Here is a 24,634-nt window from a genome sequence, read left to right as displayed (position 1 = left end):
GTGCGTTGATAGATCGCTATGTCATTCAGTCACCTTTGAGTTATGTATATATAGATTATAGATAGATTGTCGACGAAAATCAGAGATTTCGCATACTATAACGCAATTCTGTATGGTCTGTACTGTCGAGTATCGAGAGTTTGACAGTAAAAAGTACTACCAAAATAGTTCCTAAGACGCCTATCAGAGGGGCTGATCAGATTTTCATACAAAATTTCTCGATGACAAGCTGGTTATCGGTAGTCGATAGTAGTAGAGAATCGACCTACTGAACTTGTATATTTACGGCTACACTTTAGCTAGATAACATATGGTTAATACCTTGATGTAATCTTAGTATTACTGTTTATCTATTGATCTACGAGACACGATGGAGATCGATTGTGCCCTCTGTTAATTAATTTGATTGTTGTCCGCTGTATTAGTAACTGTTGAGGAAAAAACAAGTATTTTACCGTGATGCATTCGTGTATTCAATGTTTAATTCAAAATTCGGAATTTTTGTTCAATAGAATTCTCTCGGGATCACTAAATTTGAAACATATTCTCTTTATTTATTTCCAATCAATGGACAACAATGCAAAATTGGAATTTGGAAAACGCATGTAGGTCTTTGTGGGTCCATCAAAGTAAAAAAAAATGCTGGGCTTGGTCTCCTCTCGTAATGAGGGAGGAGTAACGCCTTGAGTCCACCACGCTGGCCAAATGTGGATTTGGCGACTTTGCATGCTTCCAGGAACTGTTCTAAAGAACTCTCAGGCACTGGTTGTATCAAGATGTTTTCCTTTTCCGTCGGAGCAAGTGATAGTGATTTGTAAAACACATAACTTCAAAAAGTCTGCTGCTAACTACCAGTATTTTACACGGAGCGACTGCCTATCGGACAACCCAGTCACCTGGGTTCTACTCTTCAGTAACACTGGTTGTCAGACTTGCAAGCTTCTGACTACTGTTAACGACTGTCAAATTCTTTGAAAATGACAGCCGGGACCCACAATTAAATGTGCCTTCCGAAACACGGAGGAACTCGGTATGTATTAGATGGTCCACAGAACAACCTCCCCAAGCATAGCTTAACCTCAGAGATCGATCCGCGATCATCCTAAAAAAATATGCCACTGACTTAAATGGATCGGAAAAGAGCCTTTTCTTTTTAAAGTCGTCAAAAAGCTTTATTTGTAACCAAAGCTCCTAGCCCGAAATCAGTCAATAGTGAGATTAGTTCTGATTGAAAGACTAATTATTGAAAATCATTTTCTATTCGGAATTTCGCAAAGAGTACCAAACACGTCGATCTGTTCCATTAAAAATCTATATTTTTTTGGTATGCTTTAAGATATTTTATTAAGAGAAAATGAATGCAACTATGCAAGGCTTACTTAAGACGGGCGCGGCCGAGAGGCACAAGCGAAAGTATGGAACATAAACAATATACAAAACATAACTTTTAAAGTCTCGCGTTGCATGTTTAATGAATAATAGAATACGGGAATTAACGCTAACACGCATTTGACCTAAAATGCCTAACGTTTCGGTGCAGGTTGCACTCGCCGTGGTCGCAGCTTGCGTGTTCGCGTTAATTCTCGTATTCTATTATTCATTAAGTGCGGAACATGTTCCACCTGCTGTCTGCTGATACCTCGCGTACTTAATTATGTTTGCAGAAATAATTACACAGATTCAGACCCCTCTTCTTACAACACGTGACACGCTTCAGAAACGGAAATTAAGAAAACATTCACGTGTTGATTTTTGTAAAGTTTTCCTCCTTTTTATATTCATTTGTATCACTAGCTCGGAGAAAATATTGTGCGAAAAAAATTGGCAGTGATAGCTGGTGAACTTAAGACAATACACCAGTGAGTCACGCACTTAACATCTACTTATCTAATTACCACTACCACCAGTCCACCACCCACAATGCGAAAGTTTGTGAGTATGTAAGTACGTATGTATGGATGTTTGTTACTCTTTCACGCAAATACTGCTGAACCGATTACGATAAAATTTGGTATGTAGGTAGCTGAAAAACCAAAATAACACATAGGCTACTTTTTATCCAGGAGGTACCGGAGGGATTGGGATTTACACCGGTCGAAGTCGTGGGCGACTTCTAGTACTACATAAAATAAAATAAATAGAACAAACGATAAAAACCAAACTACTTTGAGAATGTTAGTGGTGCTTAGAGATTGATTACTCGATCACTTTGGTGTGCCTTAACATTTTAATAGTGGCATCACCTTCACCAAGCAATAAATCCCAAAGCTTAGCTTTTATAATATTTTTCGAGTATTTTGTATCCGTTCTTAATATATCTATACTTACAGTATACTCTTATTTAATTTTGGGACTTGATACTCAATTGTTCACTCTCCATAGAAATTGATAGTCTTCATCTTATTCTTATTGCATGGTTTGTGGTCTACTTAGATTCAAAGTTGTTCAAGCCGCACGAAGACCTTTGACGTGGCTTAACGACTGTTATCCTAATTGACAATAACCGGGACCGGCTTTTTACGTGTCCTTCAAAGCACGGAGACGCCCAGTTCAAATACCACATTGCGGTCACCCATCTATGGAATGACCGCGCTCGGGATTGCTTAACCCACAGATCGTTTACCAACTGGTGAGCACAACTGGCGCCTCAATTTTAATTGATGGTTATTTAGGTATATGTTAGGAATAATTATCACTTATTCTAACGGTAGAGAAAAACATCGTGATGTAACAAAACATGTAGTTCTACGAGTTCTTGAAGAAATACAAAATCTTCAACTTCAACCCGTGCTTGGTCAGCGTCGTGGACTCAAGGCCTGACCCCTTCCTCTTTCGGGAATAGGGTTGAATTTATTATTATTTGTTTATAAAATAGCTTCTGTCGTTACCCAAAGTATATGATATCTCTCCTTTCCAACTAGATTTCATATAAATCGGTTTAAGTGACGTGAAAAATTAGATAACAGTCTCTGAGACGCAGTCGGTAGTGTGGCCGGCTGCCAATCACGAGGTCTAGGGTTTGAACCCCAGGTTGGGGAAAGTACTATTGGTCTATTCTAATTATATCTCTATTTCGAATCCTGTGGATTAGTTAACGACCGCCACGCGGATCGATCTCTGAGGTTAACCCATGCTTGCCTAGGTTGTTCTGTGGATGGGTGACCAACTTACACATATCGAGTTCCTCGGTGTTTCGGAAGGCACGTTAAATTGTGGGTCCCGGCTGTCGTTTTCGAATATCTTTGACAGTCGATAACAGTAGTCAGAAGCTAGAAAGTCTGACAATTAGTCTTACCGAAGGGTATAGTGTTATATCCCAGGTAACTGGGTTGTGAAGGTCAGATAGGCAGTCGCTCCATGTAAAACACTGGTATTCAGCTGCATCCGGTGAGACTGGAAGCCGACTCCAACATAGTTTGGAAAAAAGGCTGAGCTGAATTATACCCAGTGTGTTATAAAAATAACGACTTCTTGTACCAACGGTTAAGGAAAACTTCGTTATGCAACCTGAGAGTTATTTAGAACAGTTCTTGAAGGTAAGCAAAGTCCCCAACCCGCACTTGGCCAGCGTAGTTGACTCAAGGCCTAACCCCTCCGTCATTACGAGAGGAGACCTTTACCCAGCCACGGGACATTAATGGGTTAAAATATTTTATTAACTCTACGAAACCTCAATTTTCCTTTTTTATATTTACAGATTTTTCACCTCCAAGATGTTTTGTATGGTAACTAAATGTTTACCGTCATATGAAAAACTTATTACTTAACTATAATAATGTTTTGTTTTCAATAAAGCTGTTCAAATCATATCTCATTAATATATATATATATATATATATATATATATGTATCACATATTATTATAATAATTTAACCAAACCTTATTTATTGGCTTAATTACTTTCTATAGCAGACATCCAACTGACTAATTTACATATGTAAATAGTTTTTTTTTCAACTCCTGCATTAAGAATTGCTCTTGTATCGCGGGACTCTTACAAACTTACAAACAAACGACATAAAATACAAACAGACCCGAAAAAATTGTTTGTGGATCGTACAAATAATTATTCCGTGTCGGAATCGAACCCACGACCTCCCGGCGCAATGGTAGCAGCGCGGCGACATAGACCACTGCGCCACGGATGCAGTCCTTTTCATATGAATAATGTATATTGTTCAAATTTACTTCATAGAAACCGACAGTAAATGTATCGTACGTATATATAATTCTCCTCATAGATAGTTGCGCTTACCGGTCAGTAAACGATCAGCGGGTTAAGTAACCTTAGCACGGACGGTCTGCAGGGTAGCCGTGTAGTGGCTATTGGAGCTGGATATCTTCGTCCTCAGAATAGCGCGTAAATCGTAGCTCCCGGATGTTGTCAATTAAGACAACGGTAGCTCGATTCTCTATTACAATCTACTACCGACAACCGGCTAACTATCGAAAAAATTTGTACGATCAACGCCGCTAGCGAGCGCCACTAGAACCATTTTTGCAGGACATTTTAAACGTCAAACTTTCGATACTCGACAGCATCGACTTTAAGGAATTGCGCTACAGTTGTTAAGCTATGTCTAAGGCTTTCAGGCGACTTATCAACTTTGACACTAACCACTAACCATACGATGAAATAGTGAATGTTTATCTTAAAACTAAATAAAATAGATACAACTTTAAAGTAAAACATAAAGTACTTATTGAAAAACGTTTAATATCCTATAACAACATAACATTTCTGAGTGAATTCTTTCTCCATTTACCACAAGCAAGTCATGAGATGTCCGTCTTTGATGAAGTAGGTGTGCATGGTGGTGACTCCGGGAGTAGTGCCGTAGTCCCACAGGCAGTCGGGACCGGTCGGCACGATCATCTGTAAAACACAAATTATCATTTAAAACACTTCAGAAATAACACATAAAATAAAACAGCATATATTCTGAAGGATTTCCCATTAGTCAAAATCATAATCAAATAATTTATTCTCTTGATGGTTTGGCACACACTGCCTCTTTGGGTGCATTGTTTCAGGCTCGTGGGCCTTTTACAGTGGTGGTCCATGCACTACCCGTTAAAACGGATAGGTCGTTGAGGCAGAATCATTGATTTATTTAGGTCAAATGCTTGTCAATGATACAAAGAATGAATTTACAGCCAGTTCGGAAGGTAGGACCGATGAGAAGAGCTGACAAAAAACTCCTGGCCACTCTTTTCAATCGCCAAATGGTTTTAACAATACGTCTTAATTCCTACAAATCTCCCGTTATTTAGTTAAAGGCATAGGTATTTAATATAATAAAAGGAATTTACTATAGCCCCGTGCTTTTGTAAGTATACCTTGATTGCTGCTCTGTCAGGATCCTCGAAGGGGTACAGTTTGCCATCGTCGACGGTGTATTTGCCAGGAATCATGAATCCTACACCGACGAGCTGGTCGTTGTACTCGAGAGGGAACCAAGTGGAGATCGTTTCAGCACTGCAGGCTAGATCCGTCGTCATTTTGTAGTAGTAATGGTTACCTGGTCAAGACAAAATACATTTTAATTCGATAAATAAATAAATTCCTTTCAACAACTGACAGACGGTCATTTAATTCTGAACTAAGCAGAATAGCATGCATGCTCCTTAATACATATTTAGATATACAGTCATGCCCAGTACAGATACTTCTGCTCGTCACACAAATATCCTGAACGGGACACCAACTAACACGTGGTAGTGTTATCGCGGCAATGTGACCACGCCAACCACTGTGCCGAGCATCCAGTGAACTAGGCTATATTGTCAAAAAAGCGACGTTTCACTGGACCTAGTGTGTCACGGAAATATGCTGTAGCTCGATTCTCTACTACTATCGACTACCGGTAACTGAGTAACTATTGAGAAATTTTACACGAAAATCTGTTTAGCGCCTCTACCGGGCTGTGTAAGAACTATTTTGGCAGTACATTTCAAATGTCAAACTCTCGATATAATACTTGACAGTAGCGGCTGTAGAAAATTGTGCTACTGATACCGTGTGAGATGTACGTACCCATGCCAATGATGCAGGCCTGCTTGGTGTAGTCAGTGCTTGTTTTTAAATCAGCAATATTTGTGGACACGTTGAGTAGAGCTCCGTTGAGGCCGTTCAGGTACAGTTGTCCGTCTTGTAGGATCACCGTGTCGTCGCGAGCTGCTAGACGGACACTCGAGTCTAACGCCAAGGTCGCTGTGGACACATACAGATAATGAGTTACCATAATATAATACGTGATAAATAAATAACTAAAATACAAGAGAATATTAAAATGCGTTTCACCACAACCAATGATAACTTGTAATTGGGTTCTTGACTGGGTTAAGTCAAAATTATTAAACTTGTTCTTGTAAAAGGTTCATCTAAAATGCTAAGGCTATGTAATTTTTGTTCGTATTAATGTTGAAATTGTAATGAGTACAGACTAAAACCTTTTCCTAGGCACTCATTCGATACCGACGGAAATACGAAACTGTGACGTCACTACACAGTATTTCTATAGTAAAATGTGTTTTTGACATTTCATAAAGAGTAGCTGATTTGACTGTAGTCAAGTACGCCATGAAACTTGCATGTAATAATCTGGACTGATTTTTATTCAAACAAATGGTATCAGTTACGTACCGGCAGAAATGTAGAGCTGATGAGTGGCTTGGTACTCAGTAGTGACTCCGTCCACAGTGACTGACCAAGTCTTGAAGCCGACGACGGTCCAGTCGAAAATAGCGCCCGTGAATTTCGTCGTATCGAACTGTAAATATCACACAAATATGCTGAATATGAAAATGATGGCTGCGTAGTTAGACATCTTAATATCTCCGCCTTCCATATCACTCGTAAAATTATATTTGCATTTTACTTCCATATTTTTAAATGAGCAATCATAGCCGAATGGTATAAGTTGGTACCTCCCACTCAAGTGGTTGCAGGTTCGGACCCAAGGCAACACACCAATAACTTTTCGAAGTTATATGTGTATTAGAAATAATTATCACTAATTCCAACGGTAAAGGATGATTCGTGATACAACGTTGCAAGCCTGAGAGTTCTTTACAACAATTCTTGAAGGTATGCTATCTAACCCGCACTTGGATAGCGTAGTAGACGCAAGGACTAATCCTTCCCTTATTCTGGGAGGTGAATCTCGCCCAGCAGCGGGACATTAATGGGTTAACTTATATAATTAAACATTTATATATATTAGAAAAACATTTGTGGAACATATTCTGTCAAAAGATAGATTGTAGGTGTGTTTACTCACAGCGATCTGCAAGCCAGCGATATAGCCGGTGTCGTCGTACAACATACACAGAGTGTAGTCATTCTCAGGACACATCAGTACGAGCACGTCGTAGCCGCTCGGTAACGTGGGCTTGTTCATCTCCACCCATCCTAGCGTAGTGGCAGCTGACTGTGTGGTGGGCATGTCCATGAAGGAAGTAGACCCGATCGCGAAGGGGTTCAGGTCAAACCTTACTGAAATAGTTAAATTAAAAAATGAAAGACCACTGTCATTTGCTGTTCTCTCATATATTCCTACTTCTAGCACTCCTGCCACTGAGTACTTAAGCAGCATAAACAACATTGTCTCACTTCGTGTTGAAGAGCAATCGTGTTTCCATCATCAACAAACGTGACAATTTATAGGTAAAGCATCAGAGCAGTGATAACCGAGTGATCTTTAAGCATTTTTTACCCAAGCAAGTAACCTAGGGTTCTAACCCGTGGTAATGCACCAACGACTTTTCGGAGTGTTGTTTGTATTAGAAATAGGGTCACTTCAAGAAGAGCATCGTGCTGAAACCTTGCATGCCTGTGAATTAAATTAATGATGTGAAGACTTAATGTGAGACTAATAAATAACCCAGCTATGTTCATTTAACTTAATTGACGTTTAGTCTATATCGCTGATTGTTGGCAGCTCCTCGCATGATCAATTATTGTATCAACCACATTGTAAAACTTTTTGGCGATTGAAAAGAGTGGCCGTGAGTTTCTCGCTAGCTCTTCTCATAAGGCTCTACCCCCTTTCCGAGCTAGTGGTAGATTCAGTAATTGTAACGACTATCATAAGTGTCAATATTTGACCTAAATGAATAAATGATTTGATTTTGATTTTGATTTTGAATTCTCAGGATGCAAACCCGCACAAAAGCGCTTCCTTGATTTAAGAGAAGAGCCTTGGCTAGCCCGTTTAAGTTTTTAATTTAAAGATTGTATCAAACTTACCCTTGAAGCCCTTCTCCCACAACCCTGTAACGAAGCAAAAAATATTAATTAGTCATCGCTGCACGTGTTGTGTTTCTTTGATTGCAATCAATAGTAAAAAGCTTGCACTAAACAGGAAGTTTTCCAGAAAAATGCAAACAACCTAGAAATAGAAGTAGAAAAATGAAAAAGAGACATTGAATTGAACGAATATTTTTTTCAACAAATCTGGTCAAGAATAAAGTAGCAATAACCAAAAAGAAAATTTTGGCTTTTATTTGTATAGTTTTTTAGACAAATAGGCTTACCGAAGGCGGGTGCAGCCACGAGGCACAGTAAAGCCAGTGTACGGATCATGATGCTTCAGATGTGCTCACTGTTCGATCAGCGTCCGGCCCACCTCTTATATACCTCACTCTTGTTATTGTTATGTATCATTTCTTTATCATCAGAGTACCGCGACTAATTCTGTTAATACAATTCGTAGTGATCAGCACTTTTTTTATTAAAAAAACACCTGCTGCAGATCAAATAAACTTATTATGATCTCTGTTTCACTTTTAAATAAACTTTTTTACAGCTCACACGGAGTTTTGACAACTTTTTTTGTACATTTGCTCGCAGTTTATCAATCGGGTAGGTTATTTATTACTCATTCTGAAATATACTGCGTGAAACTGGGCTTAAAGCTAATAGGTAAGTACATGATTCTATCACTATTTAACGGTTTCTTTACTTAGTAACTACTCATAAATGTCTTGTGGTCATGTGGTCGACCATTGGTCGCAGCTCAGCATCATTGAATCGTGTTACAAAAATTCTAAAAACGATGAAAACGAGATGATAGGATCTTGCCAGCTCCTAGCCGTAGCTTTCCCTCTCTGTGATTTTTTTTACAATTGTTTTTCTGGTTATTTTGTGGATTTTCGTTCCATATTTTGATTTTTACCCGGAGACTGTCGACTTCAGGAAGACTGTTGCGCAATATGTGAGTACAGAGATGTCTCTACCTATGGATCTGTCCGATCATAGAATTCGTAACATTCGTGCATGTCATCCCGACCAACCCAAGCCAAGGCACCCTTAACTACCAACTCCTTCCAAATAGTTACAGCGTTCCACAGTCCTGTTGCACCTATATCTGTCCCAGATGCCTATATATTAACCCGAGTCTCTACCACTGCCCTAATTTCCCCTCAAACATTTCTGTTGAACGTATGAAAGGCTGACGTCAAGCAGCCAAATCTCGAACGAAAATACATATGATGTGCTGATCATACTCAACGTGGGATAAAGACAAAAGATAGTAGAAAATAATATTTAAGTACGCAATGTAATTGTCAATCATGAGTATTAGCATTTAATTTAAGAAAATAAATGATCCTAATAGAAACCTATTAGATACTGAACCCGCACTATCACAACTCTGTTTGTTGATATTTGTTTTATTATTAATGTAATCGTTTCTAATATTTTATATCTAATCGATCATCTTGATTGACAAACGATCAAACCCTTTGCTGAGTCATTTAATTAGTCACTGCTGTCGTAGGAACAGCACAGCGCACGTGTAAGATCCTAAAAATATTTATGAGGCTTTAATATTATCTTTTCTTCTTAAACCTAATAACTTATTCCAAGTCTATCCAATTAGTTTTATTTTTTTATACGTCTCTTGTCGCCTCAGAACATGGTAATTTTTTTTAAAGTTTCTAGTAAAAAAAATGTTATAGTTTATTAACTACTTCCTCGGTCGTCGTTGTTCTCTACGATCTTCTGCTTCTTCTTCTTATCGTGTGGTTAGTGGTCAACTCCTTTTCTTGCTTGTTTTGATGAAATTGCATCCCTTACGCCCGGAGGAGCGCAGGGGTATGTGGGGCTCTCCTAACTAGAAGGGCTAGGCCTCCCCAACCCAGGTGACCTCCCCACCAAGGTGTTGCTTCCTCCTCCGCTTAGTGCCGAGGCTACGGGAACGCCTTTAGATAGTTGCCGTCGGAAATATAGTACTCCTCACGAGGTAGACTCAATGCCTAGTCTTCCCTCATTCCGGAAGAAGACCCTTGCCCACTAAGACAGTAATGGATTAGGCACTTACTTACACTTTATTTACTTTAATGGCTTATTGTATACCGGGGCCATATTATACTTAGTTCTAAACTGAATCATTTTGTGTCTCTGATGTAATATTAGCAAGCCCGTCAGAGAAGTAAGAAAAATAAAAACAAAAGACGTAAGGTCAATTTGGAATCTTAACTTTGAATCATTTGGGTAACATTGACAGTGGGAATATGAACTTAGGGGAATATGATAAAGTTTATTTTAGTTTTGCAAACTTTTATCAATTGTGTTGGTTTCATATGAAAAAATAATCGAAACTAGTTCATGTTCCCACTGTCAATGTTACCCAAATTGACTGTAGGAAAGAAATACGGTAGCTCGATTCTCTACCCATTTTGACCAGCGGCAACCGGCTAGCTATCGGCGTCACAGGTACTATCTTGCATTACATCCTATATGACAAACTTTCTTATCGACTGTAGAGAATCACGCGACGGATGACGGAACGGAGAGATGCCATCGTTGTTTTATGAACGGCTGTACAAACTAAGAAAACTGGTAAAAAAACAACAAATTACTTTGTTCAAATATGACGCACTCCTTAAAACTTTTTTGTAATTTTAACAATTGTTATTGTGTTATTCAATTAATAAAAAAAACTATTTGCGATGCTAATTGATGCGAAAATTGTTGTTCAAATAGTTTAAACAAGTGAAGCATAATTTCTTTACAATATTATTGAATATTCATTTGAAATTATTGAAAGAATTCAATGGAATGTCTGTGTTTTGTTTTTTTATCTGTAGAAAAGAGAAAATGTATACTTGTAGATGTCTCTTCCCGGTAGTGGTGTATAATTAATATATAAAAATGCTTTCGAAGGCTACAGAGCCGTAAAAAAATTTTAAGTTTTACATAGGTAAGGACATCTCTCTTAAATCTTAAGTCTCAAATCACCCAATTCACCCAATAAAAAGATAAGGATTTAAAAAATACTGAAGCATTGATAACATCCTAGTTCATTACGTCGATTCGTTTTTAGTTTAACAAAGAACAGTCGAAGTTATAATGAAAATTCTATTCTTTCTATGACTATGGAATATAATGTTGTTATAATTATATGTATTAATAGAATTATTCAATTCTCAACTTCTTCTTTCATATTCGAATTGATGTGCTATATGCACTAAAAAACTTAGAGCAAATAAGTAAGAATCGTTTATTTCGTAGCCAAACTAAAAAGCTCAATTTTAGGGCTTTAAACAATCTTATCTCTGAAATGGTGTTTCCAAATTAATGTTGAATGGTATGAACGTCACGGCAGCAATACTGACCAGATGCGCCTGTATCTTTTGAACAACCGTCTAACACCATGTTCAGGTCCAAAAATAATCTACTCTAGATTAAGATAAGCCTATCTATCTAGACATTAGTATACATAAATGTTGCCTAATAACTTTGGTTGCTTAGTAAGGAGTAAGGTATATGTACCTAAAAACCCCCTTACAACTTTTACATTATTTTATATATACATATGTAAAGGGTTTGTGACAGACGAAAACGTACTTGTTATCAGGAAATCTGCGGAATACTTATTGTATGACGACCTTTTTAACTATGATTTCAGGACCATGTAAGGACATTCTAGTAAAAAAAAATGCGTTCGGTCCATAAAAAAATATCTTCAAAACTACATTACTCGATATCGGTACATGCACACGAGGCTTAACTTATCGGAATCAAATGAACATTATCTTTTATATTATGTGCTTAGACGGATACAGGAGTTCGTGGCTTAAGTATCAACGAAACAACGGCAGTGCGGATCGATGGATATATTAAACAAACCGAGCTACTCCGTGTTTCAGAGTGCAGGTTAAATTGTGGGTCTTGGCTGTCATTTTCAAAGATCTTTGACTGTCGTTACCTATAGTCAAAAGCTTGAAAGTCTGTCAACTAGTCTTACCGTAGGGTGTCGTGTTATAACACAGGTAACCAGGTCGTGGAGGTCTGTAGACAGTCGCTCCATGTAAAATAGCTGATATTTAGCTGCATCCGGTGCGATTGAAAGCCGACTCCAACATAGTTGGAAAAAAGGCTACGCTGAAGCTACGGATACAGGAAGAGGTCCTACTTGAGTTGCATGACTTTTTAAACCGTATCCGAGGAAAGCTCATGCCATCCGTAAAAATCGCTGTAGAAAAAATAAAAATTCTTAATCCACCAATGCATCCTTGTACCTAATTCGTGCCGAAACAAGATTGCTGTTCAATAAGGTAAGAATCCGGAGTAAAGACATGTTAATGTAACAAATGGAAACAATTTTATTATTACACTTAGGTAGAAACAATCTTACAAATTGAACTTCCTGAATATTTTTCAATTATTGATATTATTTAATTAAAAATCATGATCAGCTATCTGCAGCGGAATCTTTTAGGTTCATTGAAATTACATTGATTCTGATTAGGTGATAATTAATAGATATTGGATAAGGAATGGCGCGTAAAAACAAGTGCACAGTGACATAACGACTAAAGTAGATAGTAATCGACGAGACGATATTATTATAACAACCTACTGATTTAGGATTGAGACAAGACTTCACAAAGTACTACCGTACTAAATATAAGAGAAGAAAAACTTTGTGAACGTGTTAATAAATACATAAAATATTTGTTTTTTTTAACCCATTACCGGCCCTATACTGGGCAAAGATCTCCTCCTGTATTAAGGAAAAGGGGCCTCGAGTCCAGCGCGCTGGCCAAGTCATCTTCTTACTGTATGGTTAGTGGTCAACCTAGTGTCAAAGTTGTTCAAGCCACCGCAAGGCCTTTGACGTGGCTTGCTGGCTGGCTAAGTGCAGGTTGGGGACTTTAAATGCCCTCAAGAAATGCGTTAAACAATTTTTAGGCATGCAAGGTTTCATCACGATGGATGCTTTCTTTCACTGTTAGAGCAAATGACAATTATTTTTAATACACTCTCTCTTTCATAAGAGAAGAGATTTTCTAATAACATACTTTGCCTGGTTTGTGTAAAATTATTGTACGTCGCTACGCGTGCAGAAGTCGCTACGTGTTAAAGTTGTTTTTTTCGATATCGAAGCAGCTTTATTTGTTATTATGATACACGTGTAAAAGATCTGAAAGGCTGGTTTCACACTTGAATGGCAGGCCGGTACATGCCTGATTACCAACTTGACGCACTAGAACATCGTTTCATAGCAGTAAGAGTAGGAGCTGTTGAACTAACCCTAAAGTAAATCTACTATGATAGATCAAATGGATGCTTAAGAACTCGTCGTCATCCTTAATGGCGTTGCAACGTGTGAAAGCATAATTCCCGATCATGTGCGAGCATAAGCTGGAAGCCGATTGATCATTTTCTTTGCCGATGCCGAGAATGGCGCCAGGTCTACATCGGCTTAGTCATAATATATTAGAGTAGGTGGGCTCTATATTTTTTTTATAGTTAGTAGTTCAGCCTAATGTGAAGGCCACTCGAAAGACCTTTGATATAGCTTGACGACTGTTATCTTTGTGGACAAGAAACGGGACTAACATTTACAAGCCCGCAAAGCACGGAGACGCCCTGTTTAAATACCACTAAGCAGTAACCCAACTGTGGAATACGATGGTTGACCAACAGATCGTTTATCGAACGGTGAAAAGCTATAATATAAATAATAGCCTTTGAAACATTAAGATGGCAAAAAATTCTTAGTTTTGTATTAGAAGCAGAACGGACAAATATGAACGTATTTCTCTTGACTACAAAAGGTACAAGGTTCTTGTACTTATCTACCTAATTATTTTACACATCCTGAAACAGACGCAACACAGAAGAATGTTTACATTTGATATCAAATTTTAATTTGCCACGTGAGAGTGTTACTTTACTTTGATTATCAAATAAATAAGATGTTAATCTACACTTTTACGTTTGAAAATACATTAGCTCAATTAATAGAGCTGATTAAAGATACTATCTTGCGCCTATATAGCTATTAAAGAGACTTTTCGTTTGTCTGTTTGAAAACGTTGATCTTTGGAAGTACAGAGAGGCTATCACGAATCTCAGTCTATTCCCTTCTTCTGAGGCAAATATTTGAACGTCACTGTGTTGTGCATTGTTTTCTCCTTTAGATTATAGTGATTAACACGTGACTTCAAAGTAGCAATGTATTGCATAGTGGCGATCAATATGACGTATACTAGTAGTCAACTGATAAACGTGATAAGCCTGTTGATCAGATTTGAAAAATCTTTTCGATTATGATCGTCATATTCGTAAGGACACACGTACTGCGCATCTTCATAGGACATGTTAACAGCTCAGTGGAAACTATCACATAGTTTCACAGCTTAGCATCAATATCCTCGCAGCATAGCTGTACATCACTGGTGAAAAAGCACCCTGTCGTTACTACATAAAGGGGCTGAGTATTCACCATAAAGGCGAGTGAAACTGTAGGGCACAACTAGATATGATATACGATTAGAAACATATACAGCCCCTATCATGAATGATAGGATACAAACTCATTAGATATGAATCAACGCACGTTTTTACGAGGGTCATTTAAGATATTGAAATGGCTGAACCTGAACGTGATATCGCGATTTTTTATCGATAAAATCGCCACACGTTGAGAGCAAGTAATAGTCTAAATAGTATAGAAGGGTTTTTGATCTTGGAAACCACATTAATTGTTCCTAAGATAGATGGTCCTGATTTCCTCTAGGCATTAACCAAGCCTGAATCGTGATGGGTTTATGATGTAGCTAGAATAACTTTAAAACTGAAGATTATTAGTAGACAAAGTACTGAATTAGTCCGGTCAAATTAGGTGGGACCAAGGAGATACAAAAAATAACCTGTGTGCATAGTACTGCATAGACTAGACGACTATGCATTGGGTAGAAAAGGCTGTAAATTATGATGACAGAAAAACTATAAGTGGATCATGGATTGCTCAAAATAATATATAAGTAGTACACAGATCAGTTAGGCCTGAAAATATAATTTATTGTGTTTGAATATGAATGTGGTACTAATTACGTTACAGTGTTTTCTCTGATCCCTGTTCCTTCATCTGCTTTATTTATCAATGCTGGGTTCGGTTGTAAAGCGGTCACGTTCGATTTCTTCACATTTAGCAAGCTCAGAAACTTATCACAAAGCGCTTTTTCCATATCAATTTTAAGATTTAGGAATTCTTCCGTATCTTTCAAGCATTTCTGATAGTCAGTTTTAATTGATTCAAATTTATATTTTAAGCCATTTACTTTCTCTTTTAAATGGCGGTTTAGTGCCATCAACACTTCTACTAGGTCTGGTTGGGTATCCTTAGGCGATGTGTCTAGTTCCATGGGCAAAAATCCTTCTATCAGTACAGAATCCCTTAGTTTCCGTTTCCAGTAGAAAAAGCCACCTTTCAATTCGTAACAGTAATTTTCTCGTTCTTGTGACAAACATTTCTTTATGCTGTCGAAATATACTACCTCAGATATGTGTAAGTTTTTACTGAATCCTGCTAGTCTGTTCGGAGAAAACCGCCCCTTCCACAATTTATCCTTATTGAAAAGATATACCTCAAATGAATCTATCTGCCAACCGATCATCAAGTAACAATATTCACCTTGAACATCTAATTTGGTTACAGTTATAAGTTCACTTAGATCCATTATTCCGTCGTATCTCTTAAAGGTTATTCTTAAATTAGTATTTTTGGGGCCATTTTCAACAGGAAAAACGGGGGGCCAGGTTGGTTAAAATGTTTTTTTCGAAATTGAAGAATGTTTTATGTTTCACTGAATAGGAAGATGGCAGATGTGTTTGTTTTGACGTGTTTTGAGAACACCGTAAAATAAAAGTAAAAAGAAGGTAAACTATGTAACATACTGAAACCAACCTTCAACCTCCTGTAAGATGGAAATAATTATTTTTACAAAAATCTTCTCTCTACACAAAAAAACTCGATATTTGGGTACCTCACGAGCTCACTGAAAGAAATCTAATGAACCGTGTACTCATTTGTGATTCTTGAAGCCAAAGAGATTTTATTACAAGTTCATACATACTATAATGCGAAAAGACTTTTTCCCCGAACTAATATATAAAACGTTGCCTTATACTTAAATATCAATATTAATAACAGATACTGAATCATTATTTACATATTTCGTATTTGATATACATTATGCATTGCCGTGCAGCAAGTGGTGTGAAATAAAACGCAATTGTCATTATCAAATAACCTAAGTGTCAATTTGACATAACCACGATTCTGGCAGTCAAAAGTAATCACATTGTTTTGAAAATAAACGTGTGATAAAATTATTGAATTAAAATGAGCAGCAGTGAGGAAAGCGACAACAATTCTGTTGTTGATGAACAAGAGGACGAAGGAGACAGAGTAAGTGTTAAAAATCAATAAATTTATCATTAAAATGACCAAACGCAAGTCGTAAGTTTACAATTGCGAACCTCGTAAAAATTCTATGTTTCTTTGGTTGAAATTCAAAGTATATTCTCATTACACGCAGTAGTTATTCACCTTTCATTTATTCTCTCTCTCAATGCAGTTTCATTTAAATAGCAATCTCTAACCCTAGTTAAAATTATGTCTGATTCAACATAGCTTAATTGTATTTGTAAATTAACCTAACTCGTTGTGATAACATAAAACAGTTATAAAAATAGCTATCTTATTATTTCAGACTGCAATCCGATCACAATTATCAACATTATCTTTTGAAGAGCTGCAAAAGCTAAAAGAGAGAATTGGTGCCAAAGTGTACAAAGAGGCCTTATTTGGTAAAAATGAGAAAAGCAAAGACAATGCTCCTAAAGTTTTTAAAAGGGAGAACAAGAATAGGCCTAGGGAAATGAGCTCTAAGAAGCCAGTGCGGATGCTGCAAAGTGTTCCTGTGCCTAAAAAGAAAGAAGTTCGAGATCCACGGTAAGACACCAGCCATTGCACAGATAACATTTATTTTTCTAATCTTTTATTTAAGGAGGAAGGTTAAAACCAGACAAACCGTTCACAACTCTTTATAGAAATGTTAGCTTGTATCATAGTGTATGCCTATATATTATTATTTTTTCATTATCTATTCAACATTTTAAGTTCATAAATTCAAATTATTTATTATTAAATTGTTATTTGTATTGTTGTTAAACACATTACCCTACTTTGAGTCATGTAAATCTTCATCTAACTACCAGTGAAAACAGTATCCATGAAAATCTTATTTCACCAACTATACTTTCAGATTTGACCCTCTCTGTGGTGAATTTGACAAGAAGGAATTCTCGGACAACTATAATTTTCTGTCCGACATCCGCATGAAGGATATCAAGGCTATAAGAGCAGAGTTGAAACAGACTGAAGACCCTGAGAGACAGATTAAGTTAAGAAGATTGTTGCAGAGGCTGAATGATCAACATAAGTCAAGTAAACAAGGGAAGCTTGACAAGGAGAGAGCAGAACAGAGGAAGGGACAAATTGAACAACAGTTTAAAGAAGGAAAACAACCACACTTTAAGAATAAATGTGAGTTTATTGTAATAATGTTATTCACTGACTAGTGGGGCTCTAAACAACTCTAAAATTTTAGGGTTTATAATCTTGGGTGTTCTGCTATAACTATGCGAAATTACACCAAAGTTGTTTCAGTGGTGTAGCTATTAAAGTGTAACAGATGTATGCATAAATTGTAAAAAGTTGATTAACATTCACATACATATTGAGTTTTATTAGCTGAGAACAGAATTTTATAAACATAATATCCATTTCTTCATTAACAACATTCTTATATTTTGTTCATAATTCCAGCTGAAATGCGCGTAGAGGCCTTAGTGAAGCAGTACGAAGAGCTGAAAAAGGAAGGTGCAGGCCGTATCCAACGTCACCTCAAGCGTAGACAGCAGAAGGTCAAGAAGCGCTCCCACAAAGCACCCACCGGAGGCGGAGTCAGTTGAAATATATCTGTTCACTTTTATATACTGTTTCTATTTATTTCTATTGTGGTTTGGATTTATTCTTTGCTGCCTTAAAAAATACACATACATAATATTATCACAAGTGTATAACACTTGAACACTAACAGTCTGGTGTTAGCAGAAATGTATGTAATACACTCACATTTCTCTACTAACAATGTTAGTCTCATGTAATAGGGGGCGAGCCCTTTGTTATTTACCCGGTTCGTTACCGAACTCCTAGCTGGTAATGCAAATAGAGGTCATCTCTAGTACCTACCTTTTATTTGTATTTGGACACTATATTTCACTGGGATGACTTTAGCAACAATATAATCAGGAGCTTCACAGTAGAGAAAAAAAATTGCAGTAAAATAAATAATTTATTAAATAATATTAAGAGTATTTTTAATTCTATTGGATCAGGCAGTTGACGAAGAAAGGATTCTTGATGAAGTAGGTGTGCATTGTGACGAGACCAGTGTTTTGAGTCAAGTCGTACAGGCATTCGGGACCACGGGGGACGATAATCTGAAATTAATAGAAAATATTGTATTAAAGCTGAAAAATTAAGGCCCAGTTTAAACACTTCTTCACCTATGGAGGACCTCTCCGATGGAGGTTTGACAGTGTTGCTTGCATACATTTGTTTCCACTTTATCTAGCAAATAGTTTATCTGACTCTTATTCTTAAGTTGTGAAACTATGAATTGCATCCAGATGAAGGAGTCCCTTGTATGTATATACTTTCGACATGATAAAATTCAGGCTTAAAGTAAAGGTACCGATTCGATTCAAAATAAATGTAGATGGCGCTACTTAGCTGCAGGTCGGCTACGTTTCTTTTTTGTCATTGTTTTTATAACAACAAATTTTAATAATAATAGTTAGTAGTTCCCACGACGCCCGCTAGAGGCGCGGATCGAATTGTCATACAAAATGTATCGATAGTTAGCCGTTTGTCGACAGTCCATAGTGGTAGAGAATCGAATCTTAGGTTCGTTGTTTATGAAAGACTCGCGAAAGTTGTCTTCAAAAAGAAAAAAGTTTGCAAATAGGATGTTTGTACCTTGACAGCGGTTCTGTTGGGTTTCTCAAACCAGTCAGTCTTTCCTGCTGGGATGTTGATCTTGCCGAAGGAGATGAAGCCGAGAGCGATGAGCTGATTGGACTGCACCAGCGGGAACCACGGCAACATCTTATCAGCTGAACATTCCGTTGTTTGGGACATTTTGTAGTAATAGTGACGACCTGGAATTTATATTAATAGTTGGTAGCTAAGTATAATAACTATCAATCTCGTGTTTTTCATTGTTGCTTTCTCGCAACAGCTTGCGGTTATATTTATTAATTGACTTTCCTATACACAAAACGTATACAGGCGAATTTAATGCCTAAGGTATTCTTTGGCAGTCTAATTAAAGGTGTTGCAGAAATAAATCGGAGTTAAACAAAATTAAGGTAGATAGATTATAGAAATAAAAAAACTTATGTAGGTAGATTACTTTTTACGCTAACGCCGGTAGCGAACGACAGACAATCATACGTAGGTAAGTATATATAGACGATGATCTATGGGACACTGCAAAACGACGAGAATGATGAACGTGACAGATTTTTCTAGGTAGTTATTACACAAAGATCGTGTGCTCGACCTATGTACGCTTCCGTCAGTACGAAGTCTTTAACTTACCCATCAGAGGCAAACAAGCTTGTTTAGTAAAGTCACTGTTAGGACTAGTCAGTACGGTGACATTGGCAGAGATCTCGTAGAGCTGGCCGTAGAAGCCGGACACCCAGATAGCACCATCTTGAAGCAGGGTCGACTGGTCGCGCCTCGCCAGACGGACTTGACGATCGGTAGCTAAGGATTCTGGAAAATAACAACAAAATGGATACAGGTAGGTATAGTAGTAACGTTTGCTTAACTTATTTATTGCAGCAATATAAAATGAAAGAATTGTTTCTTACATCAAGCAAACAGCAAAGCTTACAGCAAGCAGTTTTGTACCGTAAACCATTTACTTTTTTACATATCATCAATATCTTAACTTCCTTTAATCTCAAGTTTCACAAATACACACAAAAATAACATGAACTATAACTAAAGTCTCAATTCTCGCAAAAATGATGGTCTGGAGTGGTCAATGAGATTTTAACTCACGTGCCGAAATGTAGTACTGCTGAGCAGTCCAGTAGCTCTTAGCCTCTCCATCGAGCGTGGTGATGTTCCATTGAGTGAAACCCTGCGTGCTCCAGTCCCAGATCGCGTCCGAATAATTGTCCACATCCAGCTGTAAACAATGTCATTGGTAAATATGGATAAATGACATTATTTCCTCTATAATAATAAAGGGGTATTAAGATTGTCAACAGTGGCCGGCTGAGGTCAGAGGTCCAGGCTGGAAAGGCCCAGTCAAATGATTTGCTCATTTGATTGGGCTTTTCATTAGTACTAGTAGTAGGTACTAATAGTATTTCGTACTTTAATTCAGTCATAGTTGCAAAAGCAGCCCCTCTTTTCCCCCCGGGTGAATTCACCACAAATAAAATTAAAAAATAAATTTACAAAAATTTACTTTTACTTAGCAACTAACGAGGTAGGTTAGTTTGTAGATAGCAAGATCAAGATTGTTGAATCATATTCTCTTAGTCACGCATGAACTATTTTCGGTACGAGATTATTAACTAAAACGGGCAAGAACTATTTCCTAAAGAAAATTCTCAATAGGTAGGATACTTACGGCAATTTGTAGGCCGGCAATATATCCAGTATCATCAGTGAAGACACATACGGTGTAGTCGGAAGGTGAGCACCACAGGTCCAATATTTCCAGACCGGGCGGGCTAGCGGGGCGCGTCACTGTGACCCAGTGTTTCTGGATTGCTTCTGCTGTATTCTGTGGTAGACTCATGAAGGACTTCTTGCCGAAACCGGACACATCAAACCTTACTGTAACGTTAGGTGGAATAAGTATTGGAAAAGCTACCACTAGCGACAGATTTCAATAACATTTATGACGTGTAACTTATGATTGTTTGATTCTAGGTGAATTTCTGTTGAAGAAGAGGATTCAGATAACTAGATAGAAGATACTTCATCTTATTCTAATAGTCAGTCTATATCTGCCTAGCACTTCTACTAGACTAGCATTCAAGGCACCCTATGCCTTTCAGTCCTAAAGGGATTTGCGATTTAAATCAATTACTTAATATCATAATTATAAAGAATAGGCTCGGTTTCATCACACCTGGATAGGTATCAGATAGTTTATCAGATGTAATTTTAACAGCTGTTTTATAAAATGTACCTATAAGACCACTAGGTAGCATTATTTTCAGGCATAACATTGCTTATCAGCCTAAAGTTAAGGTGATTTACGAAAGTTAACTTACCTCTTAAGCCAGGAGCCCAAGACCCTGAAATAAATAATAAAAACTAGGATCAGCTCAACTATAAGAAACATATAAAATATCTAACACAATATTTTAACTTGGTGATAGAAATCTTGGCTCTAATTGTTTTTATCAAACTTAGCATTTATTCATAAAGATCGTGAAAGATAAGACCTAATTACTATTACCTAGTTAGGTATCATTTGTTTGATACCTAACTCATTCACACATTTTATCGAAATTGATAATTAATACTAATAATAGGTACCTATGTCATAAAGCATTTAGCCACGCGGTATTCTTTTAAATCTCTGCTGCAACTAGGTCACGACCGTAACTTAAGTTAAAACCTAAGTATACCTAGATTAAATAACAGCACTCTTTAGATACTCATCCCGCCTCCCGGGAGATCGTGTGGTCGATTCCCACACGGAACAATTGTTTGTGCGATCCACAAAATATAGTTGTTTTGTGGATCGCACAAACAATGTTATGTTTGTTCGGCCACAAAGCACAACCAGACCTGCTTTGTGGCCGTTGTTTATATGTTTGTAAAAGTCCCCGCGACACAAGAACAATTCTTAGGGCGGAAGTTGTCTTTTAAAAACTATAAGAAACTATAATTATAAGTTCCTAGGAATTTAGTAAACCGCTTCCTACTTTACGTAAACAAATATCACAGCTTCGAAATCCGCGGATAAAGAGATTCATTTTTTGTAAATATTAACTTCACTAGGACAGTCCGGAATCCACTTTAAAACGTGTCTAGAAAATAAGCAAATATATCTCCTAAGAAAAATACTTTAAGATGAAAACTAAGTCCTATATTAAAGAAACCTAGACACTTCTAGGAGCCCTAGGTTATGCTTAATGAAATGACCTATCAAACAAAATGTTTATGTGACTTACCGGCTAGAGCAGGCGCGGCGATGAAGCACAATAAAACGATAGTTCGAATCATGTTGCCTTCCGTCTTTTCTATGACAATAGACAGCTGTTCGACAGTTTTTATATACCCACCACTGATAAACGAAAATCATGGCAGATTATACTATCGATAGTGTTATCAAGGCATGAGATCGTTTTATCATGATGAGTTTAGATATTGGAACATATATTATTCATAGTTCTATTATTAGATCATAGCTGACCCAGCTGCACCGTTGCAGTTGCAGGGTCTAGATTAGCAGCAACTAGATTTTAGATATTTTATACCGGTAGAACGGGGTTACTTTTAAATACAGGGGTTTCTTTAAAATAGAAAGAAATGGGCATGTTTACGGTCAATTACACTATTAGAAATGTATCAATTTTATTCAATAGTACCAAGAACTGGAAAACTGAACTCGTCGCTAACTTTTTATACAAGCTATTTACTTCAATTATTTCTATAATAAAATTAACCCCAATTTATCCTAAAGTAACTGATTACGAGGTCAAGGACAGGCCCAGTTATTGTTATTCCTGAACGACCTGTTTAGCATCAAATCGTACATTCATAAGGTGACTAGGAATTACTGCAGTGCGAGTGCCTCTCTTCGAGATGCTCGCAAAGACGCATCACCTTTTTATAGCTAGATATTTTGACAACGGTAACTCCAATTGAAATTATTTGGCTGACGCCCTACAACTACATCTATAACTACTAGATGTCCGGGTAGGATGGTAGTGCCCATTATTAGTGATTTATAAAATCGCGCCAATGATTGCGTTTTAATCTAAAGCTCAAGCATACGAGATTTCAACAGAGGGAATTAATGAAATTTATACTTACCTAATTACCTAATTCTTAAACTCCAAAAAAGCAATTGTCATTTGACCAAGCTTAGGCATAGAACCTTGAACCCTTGAACATGCGCGGGAGGCAAATTTCACCACATCGTTATCACTTTATCAGATACCATATTTTTCTAAACTTTTTCCTTATACAAATCATTGATTAAGTGTATTTAGTAGATAATTCGGTAAATATGCTTGATCATTATCATAGGTAATTAGTTTAGTTAATTGAAATCACAGAAAATCATAGTGATTTTATAATCTTTCTAACGCTAATACCATAAGTACCTAGTGGCTATCCGGTGATAAAATCTATTATTACTGCATTCAAATGAGTTGCTAATTTGTTGTTGACATAACACGGCAAAGCCTTGATAACCTATCTCAGTTGTGTACTTAAATTCGTGTAGCTTTCTTGAAAACTGGTGTAGCTTTTTGGAGTCTGGTAATTCGCTCGGGTACTGACTGCATAAACATTTAGTTATTAGGTAGGTATGTAGTTTTTGACATGCATAATTAATTAACTTTCCCAGAAAACCTTACGTGCATGACACCCATTGTGCGTAATTTTAAAGTTCTGGCAGAGTAGATGCCATTTTTGTGATTTACGTAGGTTACATACAATACGTACCTACATACAGCAGAAGCTTAGTTTTTGAAATAAGGATGACATACATCTCCGGGATATATCTTTTACTCTAAGAAGTGCCTATCGAATGCCTAAACGTAACATACAGGAAGAAGTAGGTACTCTTTTTTCGTTTTAATTTATTTTATTGCTAAGTACGCGTGTAATAGGTATATTGAAATACAAAGTCGCAGATGCGTACCTCTAGGTACTATTGTGTATTGATGTTAAGATAAAAGTCCTTAGGTAGCTTAGTCATATTAAATTAAATAGTTAGGTATTGTATTTGATTAGATCACCTAATATTATCGTAATCATCTAATTTTAGGATAATATCTTTATTAAGCATTAATAGCTACGCTGACAATTAACGATAATAATAAAAATCATACGATCCTGTTTGTATCAATAGGCGGTTAAATATTTTACTCCATAATTGTTTTGTGGATACGAGATATCAGATAATAAAATATTGGATCTACTTATTTCTTTATGAACTGTGTCCAAAGCTCACTGCTTTTAGTTGAACTATGTTTTGGCTACTTCAGTTCAA

At 37.0% G+C, this 24,634-nt stretch overlaps 3 protein-coding genes across 3 annotated transcripts; 1 reads left to right on the top strand and 2 right to left on the bottom strand.

Annotated features, from left to right (window-relative positions):
* Positions 1 to 4,698: 4,698 nt before the first annotated feature.
* Positions 4,699 to 8,627, bottom strand: LOC142981211 (uncharacterized). Its single transcript, XM_076126942.1, has 7 exons — positions 8,540 to 8,627; positions 8,253 to 8,276; positions 7,285 to 7,499; positions 6,648 to 6,774; positions 6,039 to 6,215; positions 5,342 to 5,523; positions 4,699 to 4,877 (listed from the first exon to the last, which is right to left on the bottom strand). Exons 1-7 carry the CDS (start codon positions 8,586 to 8,588, stop codon positions 4,764 to 4,766), a joined length of 888 nt encoding a protein of 295 aa, XP_075983057.1. The 5' UTR covers positions 8,589 to 8,627; the 3' UTR covers positions 4,699 to 4,763.
* Positions 8,628 to 16,554: 7,927 nt separating this feature from the next.
* On the top strand, positions 16,555 to 18,298 carry LOC142981235 (ribosomal RNA processing protein 36 homolog). Its single transcript, XM_076126996.1, has 4 exons — positions 16,555 to 16,710; positions 17,015 to 17,256; positions 17,570 to 17,850; positions 18,133 to 18,298. The coding sequence occupies exons 1-4, from the start codon at positions 16,645 to 16,647 to the stop codon at positions 18,276 to 18,278; spliced, it is 735 nt and encodes a 244-aa protein (XP_075983111.1). The 5' UTR covers positions 16,555 to 16,644; the 3' UTR covers positions 18,279 to 18,298.
* Positions 18,299 to 18,648: 350 nt separating this feature from the next.
* LOC142981234 (uncharacterized) lies at positions 18,649 to 22,717 on the bottom strand. Its single transcript, XM_076126995.1, has 7 exons — positions 22,584 to 22,717; positions 21,675 to 21,698; positions 21,023 to 21,231; positions 20,443 to 20,572; positions 19,972 to 20,151; positions 19,348 to 19,529; positions 18,649 to 18,809 (listed from the first exon to the last, which is right to left on the bottom strand). The coding sequence occupies exons 1-7, from the start codon at positions 22,633 to 22,635 to the stop codon at positions 18,693 to 18,695; spliced, it is 894 nt and encodes a 297-aa protein (XP_075983110.1). The 5' UTR covers positions 22,636 to 22,717; the 3' UTR covers positions 18,649 to 18,692.
* Between the last annotated feature and the right edge of the window lie 1,917 nt (positions 22,718 to 24,634).

The sequence above is a fragment of the Anticarsia gemmatalis genome, chromosome 19 (genome assembly GCF_050436995.1).
Source record: "Anticarsia gemmatalis isolate Benzon Research Colony breed Stoneville strain chromosome 19, ilAntGemm2 primary, whole genome shotgun sequence".
Taxonomy (NCBI): Eukaryota; Metazoa; Arthropoda; class Insecta; order Lepidoptera; family Erebidae; genus Anticarsia; species Anticarsia gemmatalis.
The sequence above is the reverse complement of the archived record's forward strand: the minus strand, read 5'-3'. Positions and strand labels throughout refer to the sequence as shown.